Source organism: Aristolochia californica, unplaced genomic scaffold (assembly GCF_029961685.1).
Source record: "Aristolochia californica isolate CCGP_79_NKW_82.1479 unplaced genomic scaffold, dmAriCali1.0.hap1 SCAF_14, whole genome shotgun sequence".
Taxonomy (NCBI): Eukaryota; Viridiplantae; Streptophyta; class Magnoliopsida; order Piperales; family Aristolochiaceae; genus Aristolochia; species Aristolochia californica.
In genome coordinates this window covers 8,647,414-8,671,414 of record NW_027181815.1, presented here as the reverse complement: position 1 = coordinate 8,671,414, position 24,001 = coordinate 8,647,414, and the positions used below count along the sequence as shown (strand labels likewise).

The window sequence follows — 24,001 nt, the reverse complement described above, 5'->3', positions numbered from 1 at the left end:
GAGTATTATGATTCTCAATGAATTACAAGGACAATAGGTAAATTGGCATGTCAAACCTCTTGTTTGTATGTCATTACTTCATAGTATATGGGTTTCTTCAAATGGGAAATTTTGTTGCATGCATGTCTTCTTAGAGGTGGAGTCATTTTCCTTAAGTTCCTTTATAATTGCAAGTTCTGAACATTTGACTTGTATTGTGTTTGTTGGAAAGTGATTCAGAAAGGCTCTGTGAAGTTGGACCAAAACGACTATGGCAATTCGGGGTGGAAATTTGACGTTACGATAAATGAAATTATAAATTGAAAGGATATCTGATCTAACAGTGATCCACACCTAAATAAACCTACAAGTAAAAGAATGAACCTGATCTCTCTCAGGCTTCTTAACATCAATAGAATTGTGGTCGGCAGTGAATCGGCATCGCAGTTTCCTACGCGAAGCCCCTAAACAATACCGAAGAATAATCTCGACAGGCAGCAGCACAGCAACTTCCAAGTCTCCCCTCTCGGCACTGCCACGCTGACGCTACATCCGATGAATCTAAGTTGTGAAATGAATACCTGTACAGGGAGAGTATCCGGGATCCTACCAGTGGAAACCTTTGGGGAATGTCCTCCTGCCTTTCCCACCACTCTCCTCAGTGCCAGAGTTTACTACAGAAACCATTCCGAGGTCTCTTGCTTGAAATAATTTCCTCAAAAGAATCAAGCAATTGGTCTGCCAAGCTACTTGGGTCATCTTCTAGAGTCCTGATAAAAGTATTCACCACTCTCCTCTCCTGTTCCGTTGCTCTCAAGCTAAACCATGTAAAAAACCTTTCTCTGAACTCCTTGTCAATGTGAGCCCCACGTTCCAACCACCGGATTGTCTTCACACAGTGTTCATAATTTCCATCCAAACGGTTGGGTCCCCCCATGAATAATGCTGGCCAGTTTATCAAAGTACTATCACCATCACAAGCTTCATCTTTTACACCAGGTGTTTGCTTCATGCACAACTGCGTTCTAGATTCAACTGCCGGCACTTCTCCAATCTGTCTGGTAGAGTCCCCACTTCCATTTGATCTAACTTCCCCATTCTTCTCACCCCCACCATAATTTCTGTCCTCCTCTGCCACGATGATTCTCTCTGAACTACAACCATTGTCACCTTCATCTCCAGATGACTCTAAAGGCAGAGTAACCTCTGCATTCAGATCAGGTACAGTCGTGACATTTAGATCAAGCTGGCGAGAGACAGACCTAGGTCTCTCTGCTTCCACAACTTCAGGTTTCACCTGAATCCCGCCAGATGAGTCATCTGCGTCACAACTATAAAACTCATCAAGGCAACCTTCTTCTTGAGCCCAGGCTATCTCAATGACTGTACCCAGGTCTCGGACCTTGAAACCAGAAGAAATGCTACTCAGTGCCTCTTTCTTCGCTCTGAATGAGCTTCCATCTGTATTCAGGTCCTTGTTCTTACTCTTGATATCCAGCGAATTGGTAATTTTGTGCATTATCTCCACACTCTTTGTGAAACACTTTGCTTCAGAGTGTCCCAAGTCACCTAATTCTGTGAAGGAAATAATTTGAAAAGTATACTCTGTGCATGGTTGCAGATTTGATATAAGAAAACGCCGCTGTGTTCTGGGGAAAGCACAGATAGGTTCTTTGTGAAGAAGTGGTTCTTCTTGGCTCTTGTAGTACCAAAGCTTGTAACCTTTAATATCATTGGTGGACCCAGAAATAATTTCTTTCAAAACCATCACTAATGAAGATGAGTTGACATCTTCAAATTGAAACCTGCAGGCAGCAGGGAGGGAGTCTACTGCATGCAAGAGCAACAACAAAATGGATTTTATTCACAAAATTTGAGAAGAAGAAGAAGAAGAAAAAGAAGAAGAAAGAAGATGATAGTAAAGAAAAAGAAAGGAAAACACAGTAATGAGTATCTAAGCACACCTCTATGATTCTGGTCATCATGAACACTGGTGCTCAGCCATGCATCAGCCTTCTCAATAGCGAGAGAACAGAGTTCCTGAATGTCACTGGCAACTGAGAGCCTGCTGACTATGCCACGACCCATTTTTGAGGAAACACCATTAAGTGGACCAACCTCATCTTCTAGTTTGTCCTTAGCATCTTCCACAATTTCATAAAGCTCCTTAAACCTAGAAGTGCCATCAAGGAGTCTGTGGCTCAAGTATATCCTATAGCAGAGAACATCAACTCTTCGGGCATCCTTTGCTATTATCAGTTGCTTCTTCCATGATCTGCAATAAATATTACCATCAGAAGATAATCAAACCAAAGTGAGAACCCACCTCTTAACTGGAAACTTATTCTAAATACATCTTATATTACATGAACATGTAAAAGTGCACTCACTCAATTATTCCAGACACTTTGCCGCAAGAAGCGCAACAGTAGCTTCCATCCAATTGCATAAATTGCCCAAGGTCAACAACTCCAGCTTTTCGACGCAGTAGAGAACATTCAATATGGCAAGATAGTCCACAAGAATCAATTCCTCCAGACTCAGATGTACAGACCAGCCAAAGACTTGGGTCCTTATTGTCATCAAATAGATGACAAATGCAACATGAACATCTCTTGCAAAATGTGTCATCTGGTGTCAAGAAGGCCCTACATGCAGAGTTTTTACATATCAAGCTATTACTGGATCCATCATCCACAGAGATTTCAGGGGAAGAAGGAAGTCGAACAGGATTCTCTGCTTTCCTATGTTGCTTCTTGGGTCGGGCTTGGTTAGTAAGACCAGAGGGCTTTCTTGACTCTTGGCTCTTGCATCCTTTGGTAGTTGCTTTAAGCAGATGCTCAGTCAATTTTGTTTTTGACGATACATAGTGCTTCCTTTCTTTCTCAAGACTTGTCCATACAATTTCTTTTTTGGGCTTGAGAAAACTTTGGCCAATTTCCTGACCGTTTGGTAAATCTTTCACATGACCATTCTTCTCTGGAATGGATGAAAGAGCCTGTAAAACTAAAATTGCAAATTGAAAACTGCTTTAGATTATAGACAAATTATTAAAAATATTATTGGAAAACTCATCTTTGCACTGGAATCCACAGTTTCCAATATACTAAAATAACTGAAACCCCACTCTCAAGCAGGAAAACCAATACAACATTGTTGAAGAAAAGCACATGAAAAGTTGCCAACTTCGTGATTGAATGTCATGCTTCATGGGTAAGAGTTGAAAAGCCAATGATATTTAAGAAAAAAACAATGAGGAAAATGTAAAACATAACAAGGCAAACAGCGGTAAACAGATGTGTTGCAATAAAAAACTTGCACATTTAACTAGAGAGCAAACCACAAATGACAGGAAAAAAATAGAAGTTAACATTGTTGAAGTTGAGATGATTCCTCCCATAATAATTAGCTGAAGTAGGAAGCCTCTTCCCATCTAATAAACACAGGATCTCACCAATCCCATCGCTCTCCAATATTTAGCTTGACACGTGGAGTACATTCACATATACAAAATGATAGGAACTTATAACAACAAACAGTCCTTTCATCGTCTCTATACGTCTAAATAGACAACCTAGCCCACAATGTTGAAAACATAAGCACAAGCCACAAAGAACATGTGCAGCCCACGAAATAGAAACAGATGACCCTGGACTCAATCTGGTACCATGTTGATGTGGGATCAGTTCTCCTCCTCTTCTATGTCTAAATAGACAACCTGGCCCATCATGTTGAGAACATAAGCACCCCAGAAAGAACATGCACAGCCCACTAAACAGTAACAGATGGGCTTGGGTTCAATCTGGTACCGTATTGAAGTGGGATCAGTTCCTCCCAAAATCATTAGTTTCAAACTAATAAGAGCCCAAACAGATGTAAGGCTATTTTCCAACAACAACTTCTTCCACTCTCAGACAAACAGCATGAGATGTGGAGCACAGTACAAGTATAAAATGGTGGGGCTTTTTTTTCTAGGTCAACAAAAATAAACCAGATAAAGTCGTCACTGGACATTGAGGAATTAGCTTTAAAATACTAATGTCTTTCTATATATTGTAGTTCAGTATGCCAATTGCATAGAAGACATCTGAGTGCACCTGAAATGTCCTTGAGCTCAAAGACGTGCTGCCATTCTGTAGAAAAGTTCATAGCTTTTAAAGATGAAAGTAGATCTGTGCTTCAATTAAATTCTAATCGTTTGGACTGTCCCATCAATGATATCCAAGTCCATAAATCAGACATATAAAAGAATTTTTTAGTAGAAATAGTAGCATATTGAAGAAATGTGGCCACGAGATTGCATCTACTAATGACCATCCTATTCCAAAACCACATCCTAATGACATCCTCTAGCACCAGAAACCCACTGGAATCCATCTAGCTATGCATCTGGGGCAGAAAATTCCCCTTTCACACTCCGCTCAGATAAAACTTCAATAATTTCTTTTGGTAGAAGGCCCAAACCGAGATTCTTGAAAAGAAGGAAGAGTTTATACCTTTGTTGTACCGATATTTTATGGTTTTTATCTTTCATGATCATATCTAAATTATAATGAATACAGTGAGACAAAAGGAGAAAAAAGAAAGATTGTAAAGGCAAGAAAAATATTGTTAGCAAGATCCTGATCATATATGCTCTCAACTTTTAGGAGTTCGAAAATGAGCCAGTAAGAAGTGAAGGAGGAACAACAACAAGAAATGTGTGGTTAGAATCAGTTGGTGAAACAATTGGCATTCAACTTATTGAAAAGACAAATAAAAACTAAAAAGAAAACAAACCCCTTTTTTGTCATAAAAATCAAAGAAGAAGATAGTTGCACACACTATATATTTGTACCTTTAGCAAGCACTGTATCGTCTTGTTCCATACCAACAAAGTCAACAGAAGTCTTCAGGCATCCTCCTGAAATAAGCAGTAAAAGAAAGATTACAAACAGTACTCTAGAGGATCCAAAAAAGAACACGACAAGCACATTTTGGTTGGCCTCCTCAAACGAGCAGTTTGGCTTTCAAGAAATGTCGTTATTTTCTTATAGCATATTTAACTCTGCATAAATTCCATCTCTTCTCACAACGAGAAGAACATTACCAACAACATACAAGAGGCCAAGTTAACACACTCATCATTATCAGAAAAAAACTAAATATAGTTCAATACATAAACTAACAAAGCCAAGAGCCTTAAAATAAAACCACATCCCCAATATCTCATCTATGTTTAGCACCAAACAACAGAAAATTTAGTCACAAATGATGCAGAACAAAAATAAAATTAAAAAAACGAAAATTAAGAAAATTAACCAGCACGCCTCCGACTTCTACCACATCGTACATACACAACAAAAAAAAAAAAATAACAATAAAAAGACAAGAAATTCACTGTTAAGCGCGAGATCTGATAACAAATACCTAAAAGATTAAGATTAGGATTTCCGACAAAGAGACTACAAAAACCCTAACCCTAGCAGAGAGACGGAGGAACGCGAGGCCCGTGTGGCGTGGCAACGTGAAGCGAACGAGGCGACGCAGAGAGAGACAGAGAGAGAGAGCGACACAAAGAAGAGAGAAAGCCAAATGGACGATTTCAGCCTTCGGTTGGACAACGGAAGGCACGAACAGGTGATCGGTAATGTCGCATTAGTCAATTTGTATAAATACAGGGGTAGTTCAGTCACATAAAATACAACCTCAGCGAGGCGCTGGCCAGGCCCGATCTCGTCAATGACCTCCGCGCTCCTTACATTACCATAACACCACCAGATAATTGAAACAATGGCTTTATGTAAATAAAACAAATATAGCGGGCTATTACTCAAATGAGAAGACACGCGTCATGTAACGAAGTCGATACAGAGGGAGGCAACGCACGTTGTTGACGGTCCGTCCGCGGATTGGATCATGCAAAGCTGACGTGTCAAGAATCTACACGTATGGGGTGGTTTAAGAGCAAGGATTGGAAGACGCAAAGCGCGCTGGAATCCACGCGTCCACCGACGAGGGCGACATTAAAAGGTCAAAAGTGTGTAACGTGTGACGTTGAGTGTGACATGAAGGTCAGTGGTTAGTGATGAGTGAACGAGGGGACTATGTGGCCTTTACTTATTGGTGTGGGCCGTGTGAGGGGAGGCCCAGTGGTTGTGGAATCCACTTAAAAAGATGAGGACAAATATAAAACGAAAAAAGGAAACCCTCGCTTATGTGGGTGGCATCTAGTCGAGCCGCTTGAACCTGTATATACGGGAGTTTGACCTAGAATCTAAAATTGGAATTAAAATCAAGTTTAAAATTTTTAATCGAAAATTTGAGCTTTAACTTATATTTAAAATTATAAAAAAATTATAAAAAAATAAAAAAAATATTGGGATGAAGTTAGTACAATTGAACTACAAGTTATCGCAGGAAAATCTCAAGACTTTGTAATGGAGTATACTTAATCAGCTTAATAGACCTAAAAGAAAGAGTAAATACCTCCATCAATAGTATTTATTTCATTGACAAACAACAACATTAGAGGTTAAAGGACCTAAAATGACTGAACTATTGATCGTCTTTGAGGTAAATAAGAAATAATATTTTCATAAAAAAAATTATGTTAATAAATCGACTTATGAGTTAACAAGTTAAACTTGGAAAATCTTGAGTTTGGCTTGTTACACTTAACGAGTCTTATTTCAAGTTTTAACTCGAGTCAAGTTCCAGTAAAAACTGAACTGAACTGAGTTTTTTTTAGTCGAGCTCAAATAATTTGTGAACCGGTTTAACTTGGTGCCAACCCGATCTAAACCAGCTCAGCATAAAAAATAATCGGCCTAGAAACCCTTTTAACAAGCTATAGAAGAAGAAAGCTTTGTGCAAAAACAAATCAGATTAATAGGTAAACCCTTTGGATTTGTTTGAATCCTCTAGAAAAGAAAATGAGAATTTGATCATTATTATTTTCAAAAATAATTAATAAAAATAAAATAATAATCAAATTATCTTTTTTACTAGCTATTTTTTGGAATAATAATGATCAATTTTTTTCTCTTTTCTTTTCTTTCTCATAGGGTTCCAAACATACCCTTTCGGGACGAGTAAGAAAAGATCGATAAAAAACCCTTCACCTTTGCTTAAGTAAACAAGAGAAATAGAGAGTCAGGTCCGATAAGGAGTTGAATAAATAGTATATAGGAATAATAAGTAATAATTTTTCAAATATGATAGCATTCTCTCCGCAAATACTGCTTCAAACCTTCAAGGTAGCAACAAGAACAAAGAGAGGATTATGTGATGCTTTTGCTTCTGTTCCTTGTCCTGTACCAGGCTTTGAAATGCACATAAGAGCCACTTAGGCTGTTTCCTGAACCCATGCTCCTTCACTAACCCATTAATTTGCAAGTTCATGAAATTAGAAAGAGAGAGATTCCATGGAAGCCACAAATATGAACTAGAAACAGTTGATACACTGGATACAACATAACAGTTTTAGCTTAAAGCCATAAATTACACACTACATGAAAGTTTTAACTATTTAGACAGTTACATATGGAAGCAGGACTTAGCTTGAGACATGAAGGCTACCTACTCCATGTTTCCCCTGAAGTAGCAATGAAGTTCCTTGAAGAAGAAGAAGAAGAAGAGTCAAATGGTTTGAGTTTAAAGATTATCATATCTGATGAAACCATGAAAAATATTTCTGTACTTGTATGCTTCTGTCATCACATTTAAATGAACAATGCAGCAAAAAACATCTCGGTTTATCTCCTACCCAAATTTGGGAAGACCAAGAGCAGTTGTTTGAGCTTTCACAGAATAGTTGTTTGAGCTGAACTTTTCTAGAAATGATCGTTTGTGACTCAACAGAAATGCCACATTTTGAAGAACAAATCAGCTGAGACCATATTAGAAGCTGTCACCTTCTGTAAGTAGCACTAAAATGAGAAAGATGTGAACAGAGACTGAGAAATCAACTTGAAGGATAACAAACAGAATAAGGATTTATTCACTGTTCTTCCTTCATCTCCAACCACATTATGAGTTTAACTACTCTGTGCAGCTTAAAAAAATTCAACCTGTTTTGTTTAAGGTGCTTCACCCACGAATCTCAGTATGAGCAAATACAGAGGATATTATAGCAAATATGAAGGTTCAACTATCAAATCACTAGTATCTACCTTTTAGAGACAGGAGAGACATGAACTATCCTATGTCGACTTGACTATTTTCCTTGACCAAAAACGTTTTCCTGTTTCTGTATTTTGCTTCTCAAAGTCACTTCCCCATTTCAACATAAATTACGAAAATCAAAAGAAATCAATGAGCCACACCCTACTTCTTGGCACCTTTTTCTGTGAATCGCCATGAAATTATTTACGAAAGTATAAAACAAGCAGGGAAAAGGAAGAAACAAATAGAACACCATATATAAAATAAAACCCACCTCTAATGTCTTAAGAGGAAGATCTCCGGCCATTACACTGTGGACTCTCATCGAAATTCTTAGAGGGGTATTTGGCCGACACCACCCCAACCTCAAAAACCAAATTGTCACCACTGGTTCGGATACCCGTGAGGTACCACCATTTGAAGAAAGCCCAAACCCGAATCCCATTCAATTCCGTCATCCTCCCATCCAGAAGCTTCCCGGTGATTCTCTTCTCATAAGTAGCCAAATAGTTATCGGGCGGAAGCTTAATCTGGCATGCATCAACGAGGTCTACAAAAAAGTCCCCAGAAGTGCGATTGAGAAAGTAAGACAAGACACCGTTGGGGAGCAATCCAACAGGGAAGCCCTTCCTCTTGAGCTCGCCGTGAGCCGAACGAGGGTAAGTGTCGGCGTTCTGAGAAGTGTCAGTAAGAGAAGACGAGTAGTGAACAAGAACAAGGAAAAGGAAGAGGCAGGGGAAGAAAGCCTTCGTCATTCTGTCCGGTTCGATTCCGAATTCGGAATCAGTGACCCTTCGTTCCTAAATGAAATCTGTCTGAACTCTGAAAGTGGAACGATCTTTTTGGGGATGGGATTAGGTTTGAAGTAGAGCTGTGATGACGCAAACTACAAGATATTGACAGGTGTAAAAAGGATTCGTGAATCCAGGCCACGAATGGGAACTACCCTTGATTCATGACTTCAGGGAAGCAGGAACTGGTTAGGAGTTGAGAATTTATACCAGTCAAAGAGTTGATTATTCAATTATTATTAATTACGTTAAAGTTTGAATCTTAAACGCTACAATGCATCCGATTCAACTTGGCTCGGACTCTTAAAAAAAACACCCAATAAAACCCATGACGGTGAATTTAAGACATCAAATCTATGAAGTTATTATGCTTAATTAAATTTTCTAAAAAATTAACATATATTTAAAAATTAAAAAATAAATGGACAGCTTAGAAAGAGGAAGGAATCCCATTTTTCTCTTTTATAATATTCATATTTACTAATATTCAAAAATATTTTATAATTTTATTTTTCTGGGTTTTCACTGATGAACAAAAACTCTGGAACTACAATTTAAAACATGAATTTCTGACTCGTGGTCAAATCGGATCAGAATTTTGAACTGGAAAAAAAATAAAAAAAGAGAAGAAAATTCATAATAGCTGAGCTTCAGAACTCCTGGTTTCCTGCACTCTCTCGGGAACTGCCTCGCACAGTGGAGTGGATGGGTTGATCATCAAAGATTAAAAGGGTTTTTCTGCAACAATGCCGAGGTAGAAAAATCTTTCTCTTCCATTTTAATAATCGATGGGATGAATGTCTCGAGTCTTATCCCACCGTCATATCAACTGTCTCAGTCTCTTCCTACGGAAAGTTGACGGGATACAGATTAGACTTTTGAAATAATTGCTTGAAACTTGGCACCAAGCTGGTAGTTGCCTCTAGCTGGATCACTGTCTGGGGCTTAAATGATCAGATTTGACTGCCAAAACCCATCAAAATCAGGATCGATACTTCAATTAACAGCAAAAATTCACAATCAATGATTCGAAACTTTCCATCTTATACAAACGTGAGCACGGGAAAAGATTCCAGTCCTCTTTGGTTTCTGAATTATGTACATTTTACTCTCACCCCAAACAAACCCAGAAGGAGACTATAAACCAATCGAAAAGGATCAAAGAGGGTAAATTACTGTAGTTAGCTTTCGGAAACGATGGATTCAGTGTTGATCAGTTGACAGGGAGCCAAAGCTCTGCAAACTTCACCTTGGAAACACTCTCCAACACTTCAGAAGGGACAATATCCCCCACTACTACCACTTTCTTGCTCTCCAAATCAACTTCAAATGAGGTCACTCCTGCACAGACAAGAGATTGTAAACTCAACCCCCTCTGTGATGAATTCACAAAAGAAAAGATTAAGATATAAACAAGGGTTTAGAAGAAAAACAAATCAAAACCACTCAGGAATAGAAATCGCCCAGATGCAGAAACAGAGTTTTGGTTGACATCATGGACCATTACACTCCAGAGAAATTTTAAAAATCAAGAATTGCATTGACATTAGGTAAATGCATGCTCTGAGCCACTGATTGGTCCCTAGGAAAAAGAAAACAATACAGAAACAATTTTAAAAGTGTAACTCCCCAGATGCACATGTGAGGAAGCTTTCTGGGCATTTGATCATAAGTTATCCATCTACTTATTTATGTATCTGGACTTGTGTAGAGTTAGATTTAAGAGGTTGAATTTTGATTAAAAGCCAGTATTCAAATTTCTTACCATTCATTTTGGAGATGTGTTTCTCAACTTTTCTTGCACACCCATTGCAATGCATCGATACCCTTAACACTACCATCTACACAAAACAAACAGAAAAAATCAAAATCTAAACATTATAATAAAGACATTTGCATAGTTAAAAAGGATAATGTCTCCAGCAACCATTTCTTTCAAACTCTCTTCTCAACTTGGCTATTAGCTACCTCGAGGAGGCACATTTCTCAGCTCAAGTTAAGAAAAAAACTATCAATAACGTAAAAATACGAAATGAAAGTGAATGTAATAAAAAAGATGCATAGATGGATGGTCAGATGAACTATAACGTAATATTATTCTTCAAGCCAAAATGAAATAGAAAAAGAATCAAAATTTCCTCCAACATAATCCGTTGGCGTGACAACAAATTGCCAGAACCTTGATATAATCTAACCTGCAACATAGTGGAGTAAACGGAAGAAAAGCAATGAAGTAAGAAGAAACATCACCTTGGGCTTTAGCTGAAAAGCGAGAGTCTGGTTTCCATGAACAATGTCCCTGATTCTCACCATCTCGCCAACTTCACTGCCAATGAGTGCCTTTCTCTCGATTGCATCTTCGTCATCAAATGAATTCATGCAAAAGCAAGATGAGTTTGAGTAACTGGAAAGACACAGGCAGTCCAATACCCGGCTAAAACTTAACTTCCCCATGTGGTTCAGCTGCTCAAGGCCAACAAAGAACTCCAAACAACCCACAGAACCCTCAAAGAAGAGCAATGACTGATAAAATAACTGACACTGGCGGTCGCAGATGGTCCTTAGATTCTTCAAATACAAACATATAAAAGCCTAGAAGCGAAATCTTCCCAAACATCCCCCAAGAAGAAAAAGGAGAAACTCAGGAGCTAAAGAGAGAAGACACAAATGGAGTAAGATCCATTAGAGTGCACTCGTCACTCCTTCCTCCTGAAGACCAGTGGCAGATAGGAGCATTAATATATGTAACCACTGAGTGGAAAGAAGAAAAACTACCGGAAATTGCTTATTCAAGAAAAGAATCAAAGACCCATTTTTTCATGTGACTAACCGTCAAAGGAAGAGCTCCCGGAGTCGCTCCAAAAAGTCTTCCTGGGGAAACTTCAAATGACTTAGTGGGAACCTTCCCCATGTGACAGATTAGAAAGGAAAATCGAACTAAATTTAAGAACCCAATGCAGGAGTCCCCTGTACTTGGACTCTTGCAAAGCCGCATAAGAGGACTAAATTGGCATCAAAAGCAGAAAAAGATAACAGATACACTGATATCACACGAATCAAGTAGAGATGCTCTAGCTAGCTTCATGAGAGCCACAGTCGAAGCTAGAGAAAGAGGGAATTTGTAAGTGGGCGTGGAGAAAGAGTCTTCGTAGTGATAATTATGAGGATGGGACCATGCTCATGATCATGATCACATCTGCATGAGCATTAAATTGAATGTCTTGGGTAGATGAAAGGAAACCCAAGTACTTTCCTACATCCCAGCCCAGAAAAAAAAACACACCTCTCCATCAACTTTTTCCAATGCTCATCAAGATTCAGATCCTCAGGGGTAGAGCAAAAATTACATACGTTGCAATGTCAAGACCAACATAGAGATTCATTTAAGAAGCACACAGAGGCTGACAAACCAAAAAAATAGACCCTTTTTGTCGGGTTGGCTAATCAGGGAACCAGTAATGACTCCTTTACCGGGATTAGAAGACTCCCAGCTCCTAATCTTCCAATCACTGCACATTTTCACCCAACCAAACACCCATTTTCTTTTTTCACCATCCCATCTGCAACCCACTAATGGGGAAATGTCTTTACAATCCATAACAATCACCATTATTTTCCAGGCGACTGTTTTAGCAGCCCTCAGAGTCAATATGGCAAACAGTATATGGGCATCCAAAAAGCCTTTTGTAAGAGGGGGTGATCCTTCGAATACAATAGACAAATTAATAGAATCCTCAATAATCAAATAACGACAGGAAGACTTGTAGCTTACCGGGTCTTGTCGTGGCCTCAGTTTCTTTAAAGAACGCAAAACAGAGAGAGAAATGGAAGTTCAATTATTGAAAGCACGAAAAGTGGGAGGAGAGGGTTGATGTAATTATTGAACAACTGAAATCATTGCTTTCGTTTGATTAACTTTCCTGGTGTTTGTTTGAGGAAGATGGGGATGAAGGATGTCTCTACAGGTTGGTCCATGTGAGGAAGCTTGCCTAAGCCTTTTATGTCATGTTGTGCATGTGTGGGACACATGAGGCTTGCCACCAACGGAGCACGGTGGACGGTGGCATTAAGGCTTTCATGTGGATGGGATTGCTGGGCCATCTTCGATGTCTGGGCGACGCTTCCAAGCTATCTCAATTGGTTTGTGCCACTCAACAATTGGCTGGCTTATCTCATTTTATTTAGACTGTGTTCTTCATTCTTTGGTTTTTCTAATTGGGATCCATAAATCAACCTGGAATTTAAAATTTTATATTAAAGTGGTGAATTTTATATTCTAATCTCTTTTTTTCCTTTTGTGGTTCATCTCTATCTTCTCATCTTTATCAGTTATCCCAAGCTTCCCTAATCCCATTTTCCTTGGCAAGGGAGAAGCTAGTGAGGTTTTTTCTCTGATCAATTAGTTCACATGGAGGGGATAATCTGTTTGCTGTATTTACCGAATACAGAAGATTAAATAGGAGAATATCAGGAGGGAATTCTGCTCAGTCACTTCAGTAGTATCAGCACTGGACAGTCAAGTGAGAGTAAGACAAAGAAGAAAAAAGAAAATTCTCAGTTCTTGACGTGTTCTTGATAGAAAAGGAGCACAAGACCTTTATTTGATTTAGCCTGAGCATCCAAAAAAAGTTATTATAAGTTTGTGCCACCATTTTAGTATTGTGCACGTGTAAAAAGGCATAATGTCAACGGTATCTAGGGAAGGGATTACAGGATCATATCCGACACACTATAGATGACAAATATGTATCTAGTGAAGACACACCTCAGGTCTATTAGAAGTATTATTTAATTAATTTAAATTCTGTGATTAGTGAAGCGGTTTGGAGTAAGATGATTAGCTTTGTTTCAATCGGGTTAGACCGGGTTCAAGCCTATACCTGGTCTAATTCCGCCACCTTCCTATTTTTTAATGTTAGACATGAATCAGTCTACTGGATCTTGGCTTTGGATTATATTTCTAGTAATATGTTCCCTCCAGACGGAGCAAACTAGGGCTTAATCTCCATTAAGCAATTAAATATGCCACCATCACCACTTTGACGAGTCAGTAAGAAGAAGTAATGTAAGACTTGAGTTGGAGTTTTTGCAGAATCCCACCTAAAGTGAATACCACAGCATGGTGCCTTGGCGCTTTTGGGAATTGTCAGAACCGAAACTCTTCCAAGAACTTGCAACAAGCGGTTTTCCAATCTGAGATCCAGCTACAGAAACACACTAGATTATGAAATCGGACAACTACATACATAAAACAATAGAGTCCAAACATAGCTCAGGTGCTCTCTCGACTGCCTGCAAGAATATCCACTATTGTGCAGAAACAAAACTGAACCTAATCACAGCCACAGCTGAGACATTTCCATATTAGGATTCTTTTTTTCTTGGGGGGAAGCCCGCTTCCATTTCTCACAAGCTTCAGCAAAACCACAACCAAAGAAAACCTGAAACGCTAGGCAAAACCGATATTGGATCAGCGCACAGATCCAGAATAGGCCTAGATTTTCTGAAGGGGCTTTAACCTCCATCTTACCATTGTTTTAAATAAGGAATTGCCACCCGTCCAGCTGCAATGCTCATCTCTCACACCAATCGCAGCATTTACCGGGCGTTTTATAGCTGTAACACTTGAAACAGTAGACTCGTCAGGGGTAAGATCAATGGAAACCAAGAGAACCAGATTATATATCACCAAAATCAAACTCAAACATAAATGAAGAGGTATTTTGCTGCGGAACCACCGAAAAAGGAGATGGCCATTTCTATGTATGAAGGTAAGATCCACCTAATGCACAAAAAAATTTTAACTTTTTTTTTTTTTCATGACAAATTATAATGTATGAACCTTTTGTTCACCATTTAGTTTCCTGATCCTCAAGAAGAAATGGCAGCTAGAAGTTATAAACACTTATTTAACCACACGACTCCTTTACAACAGAATCTTTAAGCTCTATCAACCAAATGATGCAAGTTGGACAAGTCATGCAGACATTTATCAAAGCATCTCAATCATAACATGCCTGGATGAAAACAACCAATTTCATACTTAGAATACACACATAATAACTAATCATGCGCAGGAAAGCTTGAGCAACTATAATGAAATGAACTAGATTAGATTTCAGCCAGATAAATGAATTTCTCATCGAAACCATGCCAGCTCAACAACTCAAATCTTTAAATGGACTACAAATTATTTTAGATCATTGTTGTAGTTAGCTTCGGATTGAAATTCTGTCTTTCCAATACCAAAATAAATAAATAAATACTAAAATGACATAACTGAAGAATGCCATTCCGTTAACATGTATAATGAGATAATTCCACTATTTTCTTTACTTCATGTAACCCACTCCAGCAAATTTCAACATTTACCTAGCATATCTTGGACCATTAAGCTACCCAAAGTGCTCCAGGACCACAGCTGGATATCACAAAGGGCCATAAAAGAAAGCCTGCTGCATTAAACACAATGCAACTGAGAAAACAGGTAATGATATACAAAAAAAAAAGACACTTTGCCGGAAAAAGTAGAGAACTCACATTTAACTGCTTATTCAAATACACTCAATCTCTATGTATGTAGTTCACTGACCAAAGTTCATCTCTGAGTATCTGCATAAATAATTCTCTTCAATCACATAAGAAGTATCTTCATATAACCTAGAAAAAAATAATCAGTACGAAAGAGTTGTGCGCTTGCCTGCGGGGTTTGTTTTGTCTTTGCCCAAACTCATCGTTAACAAGATCTGACAGGCAAAAGACCGAATTTCAAGTAAATTCAAGACAATATAGATAGAAAACAAGAAACAAGATACTTCATGCAGCATTTTGAATGTCATTTTTGTGCTTGTCTATAAGCCCAGTAGTGGTACCAGTTCTTTGGGGAGACTTCCACACATTATTTGCAGATTTGTTTGTAGTTGTTTCTCTGCAACATAAGAATTCAACACTTAGAAACTCCAACCACATAAAATAAATCACCAAGTTCAATCAACTTGTATAACCCATGAAGATACTCAAAATAATATCATGTATGACAATTGGATCGAACATATTTTTCAGCTACAGCCCACAAATTTGCATCAATCATAGAATCCAGTAATCAATCAAAAAGTCCATGAACTTGCTCGGTGTAATCAAGAATCATCTTACTTCGAGGCACCCACAGAAGATGCTTGCCCAGATGGACGAGCATAGTAACCACCATCAACAGCAATATATGGTGAACAGTATGTTGCTCCCAAAGCTCCAGCAGCAGCACCCGCCAAAACTGGCACCCTGCAGATGAATATGGCAACAAAGATAATCAAAATAGAGAACAACCAAAAGGAGTTAGATCAGCAGCAACATTAGATAGGGTAGGGATGCTTTAAGGAAGTTTCATAGAGCAATAACATATTTTGCCAAAATGCACATTTGGAGAGCAAAAGTCATGAGACAAATTGAAGATTAACATTGAAAACAACAGACAGCTTCTTTTTTTAAATAAAAACAAACAAACATTTTCTCTGTCTTATCTTCAAACCTTCTTTACTTTCTTGAATAACTAATTGTTACTCATCTATACTTCAAACTCATGTAACTAGAACTGCCACATCTTTTCCAGAACAGGAGATTTTTTGTGGCTCAAGAATACAGGACCATGCAACATGAGCCACTCAATTGCACCCACTGTAACCTCTTTGTCATGGAAATAGAGCCACATCAGCATTCTAACCACGTGATCATCAAAGCCAGCAAATATCAAGAATAAAAAGATAAAAACACCCATGTATCCTCTCCAATGTGTTTTCTCTTCTTGATAAAAAATTAAAAAAAAGAAAGTATGAGAATTAGGAGGAAGATGAATCAGAAAAAGGAGGACTAGCAAAGAAAAAAATGAAACAACGACCAATTATGACTTATTACAATCTCATATTGAGCACAAAAAATCTGATAGAAGCCATCAAAAAAAGGGAAAAACAAATAAAGGATAATATTAAGAAAAGAAGCAAATATAAGGAGCACAGGAAGATCAAATAAAAAGAAGCTGATCAAGAAGCGGATGGATAGAAAGACAGTTAAAAGCATATTTCTAAAAGATTAAGAGAACTTAACACAACATTAAATAAGATAAAGATTCCTTATAGGGGATAGAAGATCTAAAACCTCATTTGTGAAGAGATTTTTCTATGCCACTTAGAATATCTTATAAAGTTATCAAGTACAAAATTTCCTTTTTACTTCTGTCAGAATAGTTTCACATAGATCCAGGATTAGAAAGATTCTGTGTTTATTACTTGGGAAGAGGCCCCCTAACTTCAGCTAGTCATTTTGGGATGGATTAGCACCCTACTTTGACATGGTATCAAAGCAGTACTTATATGTAAGCCTCCACCTAAAAATTAACCACTTGTAGCAGCCACAACCGACATGTGAGGGGGAGTGTTAGGATAGTCCGACAAAGATCTATTGATAAGAAAGATCCGGTGCTTCCATTGCACAAGGATGGGTCAGAACTCAATGTCATCAATTGCAAATTTTTACAAATATGTTCTTATGGAAATTTGTTACATTTATCATAGTGCAAGCATCTCTTTAACTTCTTGTCGAAGATCAAATCTTTTAATTTTGTTAAGGAATAGTCCCACATGGATTAGTGAGTTCAAAGATCTTGAGTTTATTAGTTGGGAAAGAATTTCCTAAGTTGGCTAATCATTTTGGGATGGGCCTTGGATCCAACTTAATAGGGTATCAGAGCAGGTACTCATATGTGGGCCTTGGATCCAACTTAAGATGGTATCAGAGCAGGTACTCATATATTGGCCTTGGACCCAACTTAACATGGTATCAAAGCAGGTACTCATACGTGGGCCTTGGACCCAACTTAACATGGTATCAGAGCAGGTACTCATAAGTGGGCCTTGGATCCAAATTAACATAGTATCAAAGTAGGTACTCATATGCAGGCCTACACCTAAACTATCCACTTGTAAAACTACAAAAAATGGCCTACACCTAAATTATCTACTTGTATAGAGCCACAAAAGAAGGCCTACACGTAAACTATCTACTTGTAGAGCCACGAAAGAGGGCCTACACATAAAATTATCCACCTGTAGCGTCACAAAAGAGGGCTTACACCTAACTTATCCACTTGTAGAGCCGCAAAAGAGGGCCTACAAGTGAGGGGGAGTGTTAAAGAGTAGTCCCACATGGATTAGTGAGTACAAAGATCTTGAGTTTATTAGTTGGGAAAGAGGTTTCCGAAGTTGGCTAGTCATTTTGGGATGGGCCTTGGACCCAAACAGCAGCCTCTTAATCATAAACTAATGAATGTTTTTATGTTCAGTTCTCATAGTTTAGTTTGTGGTTGCAATATTGGCAGATAGAGGGCTGCAGTAGTGACAACTCAATACGAACAGTCAACTGAAGCAAACAGATGACAACTGCCTATTGAGAAAAGGAGAAAACAGATGAGAATCTAGGAAGGAGAAAACAAGGAAGAAACAAAAGCAGAAATCAACAAAACGATAAGAAAAAAAGATGGAAAAAGACAAAGAAGATAAAACTTTCAAGTAAGAAGTAACCACTGGCCAATCTGGTATTTATCAAAAGATGCCTAAAAATCTTTTATTGCACATAGCATGGCAGTTTTATCCAAAAAAATTAATACTGGGATCTTCCTGACATGGCAATATGTCCACATCCAAGTGACTACATTGGAGGCCAAGCCAGTGTTGACTACTATAAATGTGTTTCTTTTTAAGTAGAACAGTACCAGTATCTCCCACAGTCTCTCTCTCCAGTACTGCACATACTACGAATAAGATTTGAGGCAAAGTAGATTAGCTGATAAGTGGTCTTGCTTACCAAGTCATCTCAGAATTCCCAAAACCAAGTTGTGGTTGTGCAACATATCCAGGAAGTGCCATGCCCACAGCAGGAACCCCAAGACCACCAGGATGCTGACCACCAAATTGCATAACTGCAGTTGTAGATAACATGTAAATTTCAACATGGATACCAACCATGCAAAAGAACACACAATAATTCAAAGAAGATAAGGTGAAAATTGTTAAAACAAACATTAATAACCAGCGAGAAGGGTTGTGTATGTGAAATTATAGATGCCATTCCAAAGAATTACCAGGTAATAGTGCTCGAGTTGCAGTAAAACTTTGATCACCATGAGCAACACCCATAGCCCCAGTAGCACCAATAACCTGTGCCCCATTATACAGAAAAGAACCCTTCCCAGTATTTTGAACACTACTTCCTTTTCCTTTTCCAACCAAAGCTGCCTTAGATTTACTGGATCCTGGTGGAGACTCCTGATCTCCTACTTCAGATGAAGCTACTGATGAACCCTGAGGTGGAGATGAAGAATGACTAACGACACCTAACTGCTGAGTTGAGGCTCGCAAAACAGGTTGAAGATTTTGAGCAGGCTTTTGCGACAAAGAAGAAAATTGTGCTGGGACAGGAGCTCTGCTGACTTGATTGACAGATGAGCCATGAAGATAACCAAGCGGAAGTGAGATGGCCAAATCCCTCCCTCCTTGAGCCCTGGTATTAGGAGACTGCTTTGTGTTCCCAGGGTGCAAGGGTGTGATGGGTTTTCCAGCAACCGAGCGGAGAGAATCATCAACATATGCCTGATCTTGAACAACTGGATCAACAACACTTTTGCCTCGCAGCATTGTATTAGCATGCAATGTGGATGGGAGACTCTCTTCCAATGGCCGAGAACATGACAGATTCTTATTTGCCCTTATGTTTTGTGGAACCCTTTTCTGTGTTCCAGAGCTATCTTGACTGGAATTCCCAGATGGGTAGAAAGGAGGAGAAGCCGAACTCAAGCTTGATGCAAAAAAATGCTTCCGAGCAACTGCTTCAGTATGAGCATTTGATACATTTGCAGATGCTTTCACTGAATTTGTATTTGATGTTGTCTCAGGAGCTTTCCCTGCTCTGTGCAAGAAACTAGAAGAAAAGTCAAAATTCGTGTTCCACATTGAGGGACATAAATAAAAAATTAAAATTATAAGAATTATAACCATTTACTATTCAGAAAAACATTACTATAACTATTAGATAAAAGAGATATGAGAGAAAAGAGAGCAAGAGAGAGGAACTGAAAGCTTACTGCTTAGTTTGTGCAGGGGGGATCTCGCCATTATTTTTTGGGGGAGGCTCATACCTCCTAGGCCCCCTTCCCCTTACGCCCTTTGGACCACGGTTTTGATTATTATTTTCATCATAACCTCTAGATCGGCTTCCCCTAACATATCCCCTCTGATCTGGACCACGGTGTCTACCCCGACCTCTAAAATGACTTTTCCTGATTCTTTTTTCCTGTAATAAAAAGGAACAAACTCCCATGTCATACAGCCAATGTGCTCACACATGGAACCACTATTTGTTTCTATTTATCCATCTCTTCCATGTTCACAAAATAAGAGAACTTGAGATAACAATTAGACCATTTCAAACTGAAAAGTTCAGGACCAATTACCTCATCATAGTGTGCATCTTGCAAACTCAACTCTTCAAACCTATCATGAACCCATGCTCGATCTTCTTTAGATTCCCACAACTTGCGCCCACCAGGAGTGCGCCTGAATAAGATATGAGACGACTTGGAGTCAAGAACAAAAAGAAAGGTGTTCAGAGAAACAAAATGCAGCACACATACATCAACAAGACACAGAAAGTCATTACATAAATGAGTAAAAGGTATCCCAACAGATAAAGTCACCATATAACTCACCTAAACTAATCTTAAACGTTTTAGAACAGTTGTATTCATATATCGTAATATTTTATTTTCAACGGACTGTGCATGACTTGAATGCTTAATATAACCAATTTTAGTTCTTTACAAAGACAACTAATGCCCGTCACTGAAAAGTTACTTCCACGAGAATGCCTTGATGTGAATGTGCTATCAATTGTAAAAAGCCTAAAAAAAAAAAAAAAAAGTCCCAAGGAGATGGTGGTGAACTCTCTTCAAATCAGGTAACCACAACTGAAATATCTTCCAACTTAACCCAAAGAAGAAAGGAAAGCGCACCTCAGAAAATAAACTTTAGCTCCAGGCAGCAGATCCAAAACATATATAAACCAAAAATCACTTTATTGATGTTTGAAATAACAATATATATTTTTCTGAATGTTGAACCCCCTTTACTATAGTGAGACTTGCACTACCCAGAACCTCAAATCCCATGTGGACATTGAGCCAAAGGCCCAATCCATATTAACAACCGAAAGATATATAATAAATTATGATACTTAGGTTGACTTTTTTTAATAGAACCTCAGATCCTCATGAGACTTAAAGTCAAGATCTCACGCTAGAAAAACCCCCATGCAACCACCAAGCCAAAGGTCCAATCCACGACACTAGAGTTGAAATGAGTAACCACCTATTAAATTTAACTAAGTTTGACCTCTTGAACAATGTGTTTTACCAATCAAAACAAGCAAAGCACTAGAAAATCAAAAAAATAGTACATAAGGTATACCTGGAAGGGTTGGTTGAATAAGACTACAGAGACGAGAAACGCATCTCAAGACCGAAGGCAGAAAAAGTTGAATAATCGACAAAAACTAATATTGCAAGCAGAAGTAATCCAATGTTAAAAATGTCACAGATTCCCTTATTTAAAAAAATCATAATATTACTTCCAATATTTCTCACAAACAATTACCATATGTCATTGCCACACTGCCCGTTAAACATTCTTCAAAATATTTAGAAAAACAGCTGCCAATAGAATCAGTGCGAAATTGTGAATTGTGAATAAACCATTGGGGCCATAGGTGGTAGGAGTGATCAAGAACTAGAACTTTTTTTTTTTTTTTTTTTTTTTTTTGCCTGCAAAAACTGGATTTTTTTCTTGCATGGAAGAACCAGAGTTAAAATTAATTAACTTTTAGAAACAAGACTATTGCCTCAATCCTTCCCGCTTTGCTGCCCTGATAAGCCAAACGTGGTAATTCAGGCATTAGAAACCTTACACATCAAGACTTATATTGTCCATGTTTCTTTGTTCTATACACTGAGCAGCACAGAGGTCAATAGTTGAGACTAGGTTGGACATTTCTAACACTGCAGCATAAAAATCGACAGTGACACCAAATTGAAATTTAGGTCGAGTCCGTAATTCTGATAAAAATTTCGTAAAAAGCGGACCCACCTATGTCGACCACCACCGCTGTCTCTGAACCTATCATCATGCATATAGAATGCTCCGGCAGTGGGGACGGCGAACGGTTCATTATCCTTCTTGTCTTCCACCTGATTAGCATTCTGATCCTTGTCGCGATTATCTACTGGCATCCGGCTCACCGGCTCAGGTTCTGAGCCTCCAGTCTTAACCTCGACGTCTCTAGCATCTTGTGTCCTTTCACTTGCCTGCTCGTCAAATTCCTCTTCCTCTACTTCTTCCAATTCATCTTCTACCACTTCTTCCTCCTCTTCCTCTTCAATTTCCGACTCCTCATCGTCATACACCTGCGCCCCACCCTGACCATCCGATTCATCGTCAGAACCAACCCCGGCCCTCGGATCGAGCCTCTGCGGCTTGCGACGGTCAACAGAAGCATCACCTTCCTCCTCGTCGCTCGCTTCTCTCCGCCTCAACGCGAGAGGCAACGGCAATGTATCAGGATCGCTCTCGTACTCCGCCTCTTCCGCCTCCGTCGCCATGTATCCTCCCTCCCAAAACCCTAACCCTAATTCGAGTAAAACCTCCAAATTCGTCAACGAATTTCAAACCCCAAGCCGAATAAGCAAACAAAGAGAATCCCACAACCCTAGATTTGGCGCTTCAGCACGAGAACAAGGACACTAATGGAGATGAACTTGATTTGCTTACCTCGACAGGGGTTTAAGTGGACGGATCTAGGGATCCGCTGCTTTCTATGACGAATAAATAAATGTCTAAGCTTCGCGAGGAAGGAGAGACAAGAAGAGAGAAGTTGTTGTTGTTGACGAAGAATGGCTTCTTCGGAACAGCGTTGTTCTGTTGCAGCGGAGGTCTCCCCACGCTCTACGGTAGCTCTAAATTAGATGTACGGGATTCCATGAATCTACTGGTGCCTACGCATACACAATGCTACCCAAACCAAAGTTAACCCCCGTCAATATCATCCCGTTGAGACTCCAGATGCCACGAAATATTACATTCTTTACCCTTTTTTTCGTCCACGGCTCCGTCGGATACTTTTTTGACTGCGGTGGTGCAACCCGGTTTTCCTCCTCGACGACCCTGGGCCGGGTCAGTCCAGTAATATTCTTAATATAAATATATATATATATACATATTTATATGCTCATAGAGTTGATCCAATAAGAAAAGTCATTAATTTTATTAATTTTTCAATTAAAGTATTTACAAGTATTTGTTGTCTTTTATAGATAGAGAACTCTCGCATTGATTTGTTTATGAGGTTTTAGAAGAGTAAAATCCAATTTGGATAAGACCGATCATAACAGATAATTGAAAGTTGTTCTATACATATTTGACCAATTAAAACTAAAAGTCAAGTAGTAGTATCTATCTTAATATCGCCCTCAAGCGAAAAACGGTTGTAATCTAAAGCTTGAGCTTGTTTTGAAATAGCTAGAAGTGCTTGTTAGAGGAAGAAGCAATAACTTTCCTATCGAGACATGTTCTCAAATGAAACGATAGTCTATATCGATGTGTTTGCTTTGAGAGTGAATGACTAAACTTGCTACAAGAAAAGTAATTATTAGATTCTCACAATAAAAACAATGGGGGTATAATAGAATAAGTCAAATGTAGATTATGTAGTACGTATGCATGATATTCGGCCTCTATACTCGAGCAAGATATAGTAAATTATTTCTTGGCAAACCAATAAACTAATTTGGGTCCAATGTATTTGTCATATCCAAAAGTGGATTGTCTAATTGTAGAACATCCTACCCAGTCGACATCAAAGTAACTGACTATAATGAAGTATATATTTGGTATAGCAAAGAATCATTTTAACTCGTTGGAAATAAAAATCTTATGGATCGTGCATAAATCGAGCAACTAAGTTTACAATATAACTAAGACATGGCATGATGA

General features: G+C 38.6%; 4 protein-coding genes across 12 annotated transcripts; all 4 read right to left on the bottom strand.

The window, feature by feature from the left end:
• Positions 1-269: 269 nt before the first annotated feature.
• Positions 270-5,506, bottom strand: LOC137949813 (VIN3-like protein 1). Of its 2 annotated transcripts, none has more exons than XM_068796004.1 (5): positions 5,389-5,506; positions 4,817-4,882; positions 2,370-2,985; positions 1,944-2,254; positions 270-1,809 (listed from the first exon to the last, which is right to left on the bottom strand). In XM_068796004.1, the coding sequence occupies exons 2-5, from the start codon at positions 4,845-4,847 to the stop codon at positions 638-640; spliced, it is 2,130 nt and encodes a 709-aa protein (XP_068652105.1). In that variant the 5' UTR covers positions 4,848-4,882; positions 5,389-5,506; the 3' UTR covers positions 270-637. The 2 variants fall into 2 exon arrangements, with proteins under 2 accessions (XP_068652105.1, XP_068652106.1); XM_068796005.1 differs by having other exon boundaries at positions 270-1,806.
• A 1,648-nt stretch (positions 5,507-7,154) lies between these two features.
• On the bottom strand, positions 7,155-9,076 carry LOC137950534 (uncharacterized). The gene is made up of 2 exons (XM_068797064.1): positions 8,399-9,076; positions 7,155-7,575 (listed from the first exon to the last, which is right to left on the bottom strand). The coding sequence occupies exon 1, from the start codon at positions 8,877-8,879 to the stop codon at positions 8,409-8,411; it is 471 nt and encodes a 156-aa protein (XP_068653165.1). The 5' UTR covers positions 8,880-9,076; the 3' UTR covers positions 7,155-7,575; positions 8,399-8,408.
• A 449-nt stretch (positions 9,077-9,525) lies between these two features.
• On the bottom strand, positions 9,526-11,718 carry LOC137950833 (heavy metal-associated isoprenylated plant protein 36-like). Of its 3 annotated transcripts, none has more exons than XM_068797462.1 (4): positions 11,166-11,718; positions 10,681-10,756; positions 10,092-10,256; positions 9,526-9,878 (listed from the first exon to the last, which is right to left on the bottom strand). In XM_068797462.1, exons 1-3 carry the CDS (start codon positions 11,367-11,369, stop codon positions 10,129-10,131), a joined length of 408 nt encoding a protein of 135 aa, XP_068653563.1. In that variant the 5' UTR covers positions 11,370-11,718; the 3' UTR covers positions 9,526-9,878; positions 10,092-10,128. The 3 variants fall into 3 exon arrangements, with proteins under 3 accessions (XP_068653563.1, XP_068653564.1, XP_068653562.1); XM_068797463.1 differs by having other exon boundaries at positions 9,526-9,760; XM_068797461.1 differs by lacking the exon at positions 9,526-9,878 and having other exon boundaries at positions 9,962-10,256.
• Positions 11,719-13,752: 2,034 nt separating this feature from the next.
• Positions 13,753-22,954, bottom strand: LOC137950761 (protein MLN51 homolog). 6 transcript variants are annotated; one of them, XM_068797372.1, is made up of 13 exons: positions 22,781-22,954; positions 22,100-22,637; positions 20,413-20,515; positions 20,044-20,252; positions 19,045-19,880; positions 18,768-18,882; positions 16,068-16,193; positions 15,788-15,843; positions 15,616-15,661; positions 15,456-15,527; positions 15,288-15,370; positions 14,446-14,539; positions 13,753-14,356 (listed from the first exon to the last, which is right to left on the bottom strand). In XM_068797372.1, exons 2-10 carry the CDS (start codon positions 22,609-22,611, stop codon positions 15,500-15,502), a joined length of 2,031 nt encoding a protein of 676 aa, XP_068653473.1. In that variant the 5' UTR covers positions 22,612-22,637; positions 22,781-22,954; the 3' UTR covers positions 13,753-14,356; positions 14,446-14,539; positions 15,288-15,370; positions 15,456-15,499. The 6 variants fall into 6 exon arrangements, with proteins under 6 accessions (XP_068653473.1, XP_068653474.1, XP_068653471.1 ...); XM_068797373.1 differs by having other exon boundaries at positions 13,753-14,364; positions 22,100-22,954; XM_068797370.1 differs by having other exon boundaries at positions 22,100-22,954.
• Between the last annotated feature and the right edge of the window lie 1,047 nt (positions 22,955-24,001).

Excerpts from the sequence above, each read along its gene's own strand:
- LOC137949813 (XM_068796004.1), bottom strand. The coding sequence starts at position 4,847 with ATGGAACAAGACGATACAGTGCTTGCTAAAG. Across the intron at positions 2,255-2,369 it reads AAAGTGTCTGGAATAATTGA|ATCATGGAAGAAGCAACTGA; the intron begins GTGAGTGCACTT and ends TATTTATTGCAG. Across the intron at positions 1,810-1,943 it reads TGATGACCAGAATCATAGAG|TAGACTCCCTCCCTGCTGCC; the intron begins GTGTGCTTAGAT and ends TCTTGCATGCAG.
- LOC137950534 (XM_068797064.1), bottom strand. The coding sequence starts at position 8,879 with ATGACGAAGGCTTTCTTCCCCTGCCTCTTCCTTTTCCTTGTTCTTGTT.
- LOC137950833 (XM_068797462.1), bottom strand. The coding sequence starts at position 11,369 with ATGGGGAAGTTAAGTTTTAGCCGGGTATTGGACTGCCTGTGTCTTTCC. Across the intron at positions 10,757-11,165 it reads CTTTTCAGCTAAAGCCCAAG|ATGGTAGTGTTAAGGGTATC; the intron begins GTGATGTTTCTT and ends TGTTTTGTGTAG. Across the intron at positions 10,257-10,680 it reads ACACATCTCCAAAATGAATG|GAGTGACCTCATTTGAAGTT; the intron begins GTAAGAAATTTG and ends TTGTCTGTGCAG.
- LOC137950761 (XM_068797373.1), bottom strand. The coding sequence starts at position 22,611 with ATGGCGACGGAGGCGGAAGAGGCGGAGTACGAGAGCGATCCTGATACA. Across the intron at positions 19,881-20,043 it reads CCCCCTGCACAAACTAAGCA|TTTCTTGCACAGAGCAGGGA; the intron begins GTAAGCTTTCAG and ends CTTTTCTTCTAG. Across the intron at positions 18,883-19,044 it reads AACTCGAGCACTATTACCTG|TTATGCAATTTGGTGGTCAG; the intron begins GTAATTCTTTGG and ends CTACAACTGCAG.